Raw genomic sequence first — 10,407 nt, forward strand, 5'->3', positions numbered from 1 at the left:
GCTAAAAGTAGCTCATAACTCGCCGATTTAGGAGAAAATCTTAAAAATAATGGGCGTGACAATCCTAAATTTAGGACTCCTAAATTTTTGCTCTAAGAGTATTTCACAAAGCGATTTAGCTCTAAAACTAGCTCCTAAATCTGTGAAAGGTTAGGCGTAGTGAAGAGGACTCCTAAGTCACTAAGATCAAACCACAAACTATCCTAAAATGGCTGTTGCCGGCAATCTGTCTCTGAATGTAAACATTTTAGAAATGGTTCTATCCAACACAATTATTCGCTAATATAGTCTATAATCTTTCCACTTAGAAGCTTATTTTATGCACCGAATTTCTTGATAAATAAATACAATTAATAGTTACAAAATGCACTTTAGAATCGATATTTTTATGTGATGATCGATCCTTTCGATACAACATCAGTATCGAAAGTATCGATACTTACGGATCGATCCGCCTATCCCTACTAAACATCTCTCCATTCCTTAGTAAAAGTTTGTCTCAGCAGCTTTGTGAATAGGTTTCAAGAGAAAACTCTTAGCTAAAAACTTTTACTGCTATTTAGGAGAACTCTTAGTGGTAAGATAAAATGTTTTGTGAATACGGGCCCTGAACTACACTTTTAAAATCTGATCTGCACTTTTAACAATTTTAATGACTTAGCCCAGTTAATTAAAGGCTTTTTATTTTTACTATACGTAAAAGTAATACCTTGGTGTATTTAATTTTTTCAATGAACAGTTGTAGTTTAATTAATTAATGTTAACAAAGATGAATAAATACTGTAAGGATTAGCTAATGCCATCTCAGAGATGTTGCCCCAGTTCTTTTATGGATTTAAGCTCAACTGCTTCTGTCCGTTCACGTAACCCAAAACTGACTCGGTGATGGTAAACTCAGATCTGTGTGGGCAACGCCGTCTGCTATAGAACTCCTTGTTCATACAAAAATCTCACTGAACTATTTGCAAAAAGAATGTCTGTAAATCTAAGACTGCTATTTCTTACTGGCACACTTAGCCAACTGAAACCACACAATAATCAACTTAAAATTAGAGACACACAAAAAAAATAGATTGACTGGTCAAGAATGATTTGCAATTATTAAAATATTAATGCTAATATTAATCTCAAAGCAACCATGAAATCATCCATCTGTGAAATTTATTAGCTCTTTTCACACATTAAACCCAATAAATTAGTGTAAAATTACCAGGTTGACTTTTCTGGTTAATACACCATATATGCTGTTAACACAAGCAGCAGCGTTGCGTCTTTTTACCAGTTCCAGACCATTATATATCAGCATTAAAACACCAGTAAACTCGTAAAAGGTAAAATTACCTTTAAACGCTGCACCATTTTCTTTATCCCCCTGGATGACAAGTGCTTTACTTGTATCTACTGCCCAATTTGACAACATTTTTGACATCCAAGTCACAGCCGTAAATGTTTTTGCTCTTAAAAACACGAGACATGGTACAATGCCTTGTTCAAACATAGCAACAATGTTAATTTATTGGTAACAACTTCTCATAACTGACATTTGTCAGAACTGATTACCGGTACTTTTGAAAAAGCCCTGTTTATGATCTCTTAACGGCAATTTACCAGTAAAGGCTGTATGTGTGAAAGGTAGTAGTGAAACAGTAGTGTTCAAAATAAATCGTTGACCTATCACCTTTGATCCAGAAGTGATGTCAACTGCATCTGCTATGTCATCTTGAGAGATTGTGTTTGTGTCTTCATCCTCATCTCCTTCCAGGAAGCTGATGACAGACAGACAGTTATGAGCTCTGTGTGTGTGTGTTTTGTGTGTACTTTTTTTTGTGCATATTTTCTAATTGAGATGAATAAAGAATAGTTCAACACACAAGCAGTAGTTTAACAAAATGTCCAAGCTGGCCTTTTCTATGCAATACATGAATGTGCAAGGCTTCTGGGGAGAGAGTCCAGAAAGCAGGGTTAACTTTACGTCACATAAACCCCAAACTGTTGGTTGATTAACAAACTTTTATTAGCGGATATAGAGATGTTTGATTAGACTTGTGCTGGTATTCGGTAATGCGATATATCACGGTAATGAATATGCACGATATTGTTATCGTGGGCACTTCTAAATACCGTGAATAATTATATATTACAAATTATTCCGAATTTTGAATGCATTTTAAGAATACTTTCCCATGAACTGGTCAAAATGCGCAACAGGCATACAGCGAACGCACTCTGATGTAAACAAGCGCGGACTTGAAGCACATGGCGGAACATGTGAGAGACGCTCTGGATGAAAGCGCACTTTCACTCTCTGACAGCAGATGGCGCTAAACTGCAGAAATGAAAATAATAATAATATAATAATTCATTTAAATGCAGCCTTTACCCGGAAACCCTGTAAACAAAGCAGCTGCACTACTTTCTGTTTGAATCGTGTTTAAATTATTTAAACAGCCATTCAGATTTGTGTATTTGCTATGATGTTCATCACAGCGCCAAATACTTAAATATTTAGACTTAATAAGCTATTTATTTGCTAAACATATACATAAAAAAAATACAAATTAACTGCAATATAAAAAGTCTGTACTTGAGAAGATAATATGGCTGTAGTTAATTTTTTTTTGTTTAGCCATTTTGCTTCCACATTTGTTGTAAGGAGAGATGTCAAATTTATTTTATATTATAGAAATACATTTTATAGAAAATCTCCCACTGTAAATAATAATAATAATTATAAATACATAAATAATCAAAAATAAATCACTAAAATTACAATGTACAATTCCAAAATGAACATTGCTTTGTTATAATAGTGCTTGATAATAAATAAACCGAGGTATCCCCTTTGTTGAAATCATGGTCCTTGGAGAGCGGTATTTCACATTCTGGTCTAGTGCCCTGGGCACGTGCCCGGTAGGCCCATGCGTTAATCAGTCACTTAAAAATAAATTAAATATTTTTAAATATTTTAAATATAAAATATTGTGCAAAATCTGTCATGCCCACTGGAACCTCATCAACAGGGAATGCATGCGCTGAATACTTCTGAAGTAAACTAACCCTGGGACATAATGTTAGAGAATAAGTTGCTACGACTACTTACTAGAGGTGTAACTACACGTATTTGCCACGAAAACTTTGGTTTGGTATGCGTGTGTACCAAGCTAAAGCAGCATTGTTTTAACCACTACATCTGCAGAACTTCTTTGTGTGTGGAACACATTTAAAAACACTGTTTGTAAGTTATTTCGATACATATTCAAACAAGATAAAGAAGATATATTGGCTGATATTTTTGTTTGGCCAATATGTTGAGGGAAGCGGGAATTTTACATTGACGGTGGCAAGAACGCCAGCACCTGAGTGCACGAAGCTCCCATTCTCTAGTTTACTGTCTCTGTTAAACAGTTCTGACTAATAAATTATTATGCAGAACTTTTAGCGGGCATTTGTAGACTGCGTAAAAATGAGTGTGCATGACCGTTCCTCTGTTTGAATTGATCACTGACCCTGAGTTTAAATATTTAAATGGAACTTTTCACAAATATTTATAAATGTGTTTTTACTATCTTTATATTAAATAGTGTGACCCTGCTGTTTAAGATATCAGCAGTCAAAAAATCTATATCGGTCGACCACTACTTGCAATATAGCACCAAAGTCACATGGACTACTTTTGTTGTGCTACTTTTAACAATCACAATCCACATTTACTTTTATTGTATAGAGCAGCTTGGACATTCACATTCTCCTTTCTCATTTTGTGTTACACATAAGAAAATCATATTTAAAATTATAAGAAGGTGCAGTAATAACATAATTTACATTTTTGTTGAACTCTTCTTTTAATACTTCCGAGGGTTTATAGTCAATGTGGCAGATGAAAAAAAGAATGACAATGTGTGAACTGCATTACCCAGCATCCTCTGGAAGTAAAAGATCATATCTTGCAGCCTGTTTCTGAGCGAGTTCAGACATGGCCTCAGAGGATATAATGGCTTCTTTCAGCCTTCGACGGGCTCCTGCAGGCTGACACATAAAAGCAGAGTGAAATCATTTGAAAACATGAAAAGCAGTCCTTGTACAGATTCAGATGATGTTTCTAAGTTATTTGGGTGAATCTCACAAAATCTGCTAAAATCGTGTCCAGGTCAGGTTTCACCCCCACCATATTGCAACAAGGGAAAAAAATGTGTTCGCATTTTTATAACGTACTTGTGTGCTCACGTCCAAGATGCAATCAATGGCATCAAGGGGTTTGAAGTTTGGTGTATGAAAAAAATGAAGTGACCAAACAAACTGAAGATTAGAAAAGTTTATATGTTATGCCATTTCCATTTATGTAGCATAGATTTTAAGCTGTCAAACCACAAAAAGACACACTTAGTACTGAAAAAAATTCTATTCACTATGTGTCTTACAGACTAGACTGTGAATTTATTTCAAAATTGTAACATAAAATTACTGTAAAGTGGTTGTTAATTGGTTAACTATGTTACCTTGCCATATATAGCGAAAAAATGTAAATGGTTGTTTCATTTAATGTTCGTCCATCGTTTTCGAAGAGGACCTAGACATCTAACGGGTTGTGGGCTGTCCACGGTGTGTCCGCAGGTGGCTGGTAAGGCCGATACGGGCACGGAATGATCTGCCGCATGTCGGGCAGACATGTGTGGGCACCACTGTTGCAGCATTTGCAGCTCTGGCTTTACGGAGTGCTCGCTTCTCTTGTGCTATAGTTGTTCTTCTAGCTTCAGATGTCTGGCAGCCTTGGTGGATCAGCGTGCGCCATGTCGATCGGTCTTGTGCCAGGGTTTCCCAGGAGGTGGTGTCAATATCCAGGGACTTGAGAGAGGCTTTCAGCGTATCTTTGTATCGCTTCTTTTGTCCCCCGTGCGATCGTTTTCCTTGAGACAGCTCACCATAGACGAGCTGTTTGGGTATGCGGTGGTCTGGCATCCTTACAACATGGCCTGCCCAGTGTGTCTGGGCTTTCATCAGCAGGGTGTGAACTGACGGCAGGCCTGCTCTGGAGAGGACTTCTGTGTCTGGCACCTTGTCCTGCCACCTGATCCTCAGAAGACTGCAGAGGCAAGTCGTGTGTAGACTTGTGCCGGTATTGTGGAAGTTGTTCAATTGCCTAGCGTGCCTCCTGTATACAGTCCAAGTCTCACTGGCATACATTAGGGTAGTCAGCACTACTGCCCGGTAGACTTTAAGCTTTGTAGCAAGGCTTATTCCATGGCGGTCCCACACGTTGGTCCGCCGAATGCAGAGCTTGCCTTGACAATTCTGCAGTTGACCTCGATGTCAATTGTCACTGCGCGGGAGAGGGTGCTGCCAAGGTACAGTGGGTACGGAAAGTATTCAGACCCCCTTAAATTTTTCACTCTTTGTTATATTGCAGCCATTTGCTAAAATCATTTAAGTTAATTTTTTTTCCTCATTAATGTACACACAGCACCCCATATTGACAGAAAAACACATTAAATGATTTTAGCAAATGGCTGCAATATAACAAAGAGTGAAAAATTTAAGGGGGTCTGAATACTTTCCGTACCCACTGTACGTAAATTGGTCCACTGCTTGCAGCTTTTGTCCCTTCACTGTGATGGTGGGCTCTTGGTATTGGGCTTTCGGAGCTGGCTGGTGCATCACTTCGGTTTTCTTTGTGTTAATAAGGAGGCTGAAGTTGTTGCATGCTGCTGTGAATTTGTCCATGCTGGCTTGCATTTCCTGCTCTGATCCAGCATTCAGGGCACAGTCGTCAGCAAAAAGGAGGTCTCGTAGCACAGTCTCCTTTATCTTGGTGACAGCCTGGAGTCTTCGCAGGTTGAACATTTTCCCATCTGTCCTATATCTCAGGCTGACTCCCAAGGAACTGTTCTGAAAGGCGTCTTGACAGCATGGCTGAAAACATCATGCTGAACAGGGTCGGTGCCAACACGCACCCTTGCTTGACGCCGTTTGTGACGGGAAAGGCCTCTGAAGCTTTTCCATCATCCAGAACACGAGCCATCATGCCGTCGTGGAACTGACGTACCATCAGAATGAATCTGTCAGGGCACCCAAACTTCAACATAATGCACCACAGACCTTTGCGACTGACATTGTCAAAAGCCTTGGTGAGATCCACGAAGATGGTGCACGATTCTGCTCTTGACACTTCTCCTGGAGCTGTCGGGCTGCGAAGATCATGTCCACCGTGCCACGCTCTTTACTGAAACCGCACTGTGTCTCGGGTAGTAGCCGATATATAGCGAAAAAATGTAAATGGTTGTAACATCACATTATATGTAATTTTACTCTAAAATAACTGTCAATTTATTGTTTATGTTAAAAAACTATGAACTACCATATCATTTACTGTGGAAAACAGTAAAATGGCATTCCTAGACATTTGTGTGCAACTTTACATATAATTATATTATATTTAAAGTTTTGTTTCTTTCATGTTTTCATCATCAGTACTGATCATCAACATATTAAGGTAAAAATATTTTTTTCTGTGGTATCGAAATTGGTATTGAGATATACCACTGGTTATACAGTAGATACCATTTCAATGGTATCTTATTTCCAGCAATAAAAAAGCACTGGTTTCTGTTTTAATACCATTCCTATGTAAGGTTTTTAATGTTTGCTTTAATAAAAACTCTAAAATTCAGGGCTGACTGTTAAAAATTACTTCAAAAGTGTTTGCAGAAAAATATAGAGATGTAAAAATGTTGTTCACATTGTCCACCCCTAACAGTGACTTGCATCCATTTTTACATGCCAAATAAACTCAAAACAGAAACATTAAAATAATATAGGAAAACATTTTGACGATGTTGTAAGTATAACACTTTTTAAATTATTTTATGAAGAATTTGGACTTACCACTTTGTATTTCTCTCCTCTCTGAAACTTCTGGAGTTGCTTATGTGGTATAGGAGCCTCACCAGGAAAAGGGTCCTTTTTCTAAATTTACAACATAAACCAACAGAAGGGCTGTTAAAATACTGACTTTTTGACTATGGTCAAATTTTGTCAAATCAGGCCAGACAGTTGAAGCAGAAGCATTTAAATGACATGTGAAACTAAAAAGAGCAATTAAAACAATTAATTAAAACAACTGCTTAAGTTAAGATGTTGGTGACTGTTAAATTGATCAATTGCAATTATTTGAGATAACCACAGTAAAGGTGCATTTTAAATTTTTATTATTTTGCCATCCAAATATGAGAAATTTCATTTTTAAAGCAGTGGTTCCTAAATAATTTGTAATCAAGGTACCCCTTTTACAGTGATTTTTTTCCTCAGATACGCAGGATTATACATTTCTATTCTGTTGAGCGCTACAGGGATAGCGTATTTTTTGTAGTCCAAAACCCAGAAACAAGCATTTTAGCATTTCCTGTTCCATCTTCCTGAAGTCTATAGTTTTTTGGAATGGGTTTTTGGTTAAATGCCTAAAATAAAGTCTGTGGTTAATGCAAGCTCAATATATTTTCAGGTTTTATTCTACAACATAAAATACAATCAGTAATACTCCTTGTGTGTTTTTTATTTGTTTTTTTAAGTTCCTACTTGCTAGCAACTGCTTTTTTAAAATACATGTGTCTAAATGGGACTACAGAGGTTGTCGGGGATATAAAACATCATGCCGAACAGCGCTGAGGCACCAGGACCAAGTCCAACCCTATTCAAGTTCACCCATGAGGTAATACTAAATTTATAATTGTTATGAACAGTAAGTTTTGTTTATCATATGTCTTTAAAACTCATATTTTGGCTTAATAGCAAAAGTCCAGCATATGCAGAACAGAACACTTCTGTTCTAGAAAATCTATTAGGTCTATTTTATTATATAATTTAATGACTTCTTGTGTATGAACAGAGCTCAACAACAAGAACTGTGTTTTTAGGTCTTGCCAATTTAAACATTCAAGTGATTTCAAACCATTTAAGTACAAGACGATGTGAAAGCACTCAATTTGGCACTTGACCACGGTTTTCTGTGCACTCAAAGTAGCCTTTCAGACTGCGTGCGAAAACCAATCTGAGTTCTCTCATTCACATCTTATTGCACTTGAACGGACAAATACATACAAAGTTATGCCTGAATGCATGTCTTGGTGAGAATCCTTGTAAACACAGTCAGTTATATCTTAAGTGAACATAGAAAGTTTGGAGAAAATTGGATGCCCGTATAATAGATCCATACATAAAGGCAAAAAGTGTCAGCCTAATATACCCACAGGCCATTCAAGACATAGATGAGTTTGTTTGTTTTTATTAGTTGTTTGGACTCACTGCAGAGAATTCACTGGTAAGGAAGTGATGTAATGCTAAATTTCTCCAAATCTGTTCTAATGAAGAAACAAACTCATCTTGGATGGCCTGAGGGTAAGTAAATTTTCAGCAAACTATTCCTTTAATCATTCGCAATTATTTGTATGACAATTAATTGTTAGCAAAAATTCTAACTCAAGCTTAAATTATTTTTTGAAAGAAATAACTGCAATAATATAATAATAAATATAAAATATAAATATTATTTTTAAAGAAATAACTGCAAACGTATTTATCCAAAGTACCATTCATGTATTCAACACATCAATACTTCTATTTGTTTGATGCTCAAAATGTGCTCATAGATATCAGTATACTACACAGTGAAACAAGGCACAACAAACAAAAACCACTTGATGCCCCTTTAAAACTCACAAAAAATGTTAACTATTAAAAGCACTCTGATTTCAAGCTTTTAACAGCATACTAGAGAACTACTGTTAAAATATTACACTGAATGGAAAAATACTCTTACCTCCAAATTTTCACCATTCTTCCTTTTTAATGACCTTTCTTTTACTGTTGATTTATTCTGGTTCTGAACAGCTGTACCTTGTTCTTCCTCTGGTCTCCTTTGGTCTGTGTTTTCTGTTTCCTCCCAATAGCGTTTTGGAGGCTGAGTGAGAAAAAGCCAATCAAATTCATAAATGTTTACCTTTTTGGGTAAATAACAAATAAGACTGTCCATGATAAGGAAAAATCTAGTTCTTAGAAATACAGAGTCATGAGTGTCTGCAACTGTCTATTTCATTCTATTCCTGTCTTGTTTGTTTTATTTTCATTGGTTACATCCGCCTAACTTCGGCTCTGTTTCTATATTGAATTAAGATGCGTTTTCAGTAGTCATACTTTTTATTAAGATTTTTTTTTTAAAGCATAATAATAAAATATTATTTAAAACTTTTTAAAGTTCTTGTTTTAATAACTTCACTAATCAATAAGACCTTCATTACAATATTGTGACAACTGCATCAGCCAAAAAAATAACAATGAATATTAATTAAAAGCATGCTCATTACAAAAGTGTATTCAAGTCATTGAAATCCATAGGAATATCATGTTGACAGCAGAGTACCTAGTTAATATGACATTTATTCAGTACTATGGTAAAACAAATTACCATGATATTAGCTAACGTTATATGATACCATCAGCTACACAGTACATTTTGTAAGCGGTAGATTTACTCCATTCTATCAAAAAGATCACGAACAATTGTTGAGTATAATTTTAATAAATAATAAAGCCGCTGAAATCAACAAGCAATGAGTTTTGTTTTTTGACAACATCTTTACTGTAAACATCCGACATCAGCAAAGACATTTATACCGATATGTAAAAGCGGATAACATTGTAGCCAGAGCAATGAATGATCATATACACCTTTTTCTTGTTCATTTTCTCCACGTGTGTACTCGTCAACACCTCCGGCACGAGCGCTGCCATTTTTGTTTGAAAGGACGGACTGGTCGTCGTTGTCTTCTTCTAACGAGTATTAGCAGTTGGCAAATCAGCTTAATGGTAAAACACCGCCACCTACTGAGCTGGAGTGTGGAGATGCTGCTATTTGTAGGGCTTACGTGTCCTGAGGCGCTAGGAGATTTTTGAATGGCTGATTTCACGCTTAGTTTTCTGTTTAGCACAAGCTCATATCATCCTCTTTCATATATTACATTATTACATTATATATATTACATTATAACAGTGCTTAACAGTCTTTTCTTGACTACAGAATATAAAATATTTTCTCGAAGTCCCCGGTGATTTTAAATTAATATTTCAATAATTTAACAGCACATTCACATGTTCGTGGTTCTCTGATGTCGGTTAATGGTCATAGGACATGCAGGCAAACAGATAATTACATATATAATTATAATCTTTGTGTGCCCCTTGTCAGAACTGAGCTTGGTAAAACCTTCAGATTGGAGTCTCCTCCAAAAGGAGATGAAGTTACAAAACTTGGTGTCTTATAATTATTTTAAGTTTTTATTATGTAATCTAGAGAGCAACTTAATGGTGTGCAATTGTTTTTAAACGGTTATATGTTTGGTTTTGTAATGTTTGTTGTAA

At 36.2% G+C, this 10,407-nt stretch overlaps 1 protein-coding gene across 1 annotated transcript in view; it reads right to left on the bottom strand.

Moving 5' to 3' along the window:
• The window catches only part of wdr46 (WD repeat domain 46), a 30,428-nt gene extending 20,568 nt beyond the window's left edge, over positions 1 to 9,860 (bottom strand). The window contains exons 1-5 of the mRNA XM_016510288.1: positions 9,718 to 9,860; positions 8,810 to 8,950; positions 6,880 to 6,960; positions 3,914 to 4,026; positions 1,679 to 1,766 (exon numbers count right to left, since the gene is read on the bottom strand). Coding sequence (XP_016365774.1) covers positions 1,679 to 1,766; positions 3,914 to 4,026; positions 6,880 to 6,960; positions 8,810 to 8,950; positions 9,718 to 9,780 — 486 coding nt within the window. The 5' untranslated portion in view covers positions 9,781 to 9,860. The remainder of the gene's footprint in view (positions 1 to 1,678; positions 1,767 to 3,913; positions 4,027 to 6,879; positions 6,961 to 8,809; positions 8,951 to 9,717) is intronic.
• Between the last annotated feature and the right edge of the window lie 547 nt (positions 9,861 to 10,407).

The sequence above is a fragment of the Sinocyclocheilus rhinocerous genome, unplaced genomic scaffold, assembly GCF_001515625.1.
Source record: "Sinocyclocheilus rhinocerous isolate Xijiao unplaced genomic scaffold, SAMN03320098_v1.1 scaffold385, whole genome shotgun sequence".
Taxonomy (NCBI): domain Eukaryota; kingdom Metazoa; phylum Chordata; class Actinopteri; order Cypriniformes; family Cyprinidae; genus Sinocyclocheilus; species Sinocyclocheilus rhinocerous.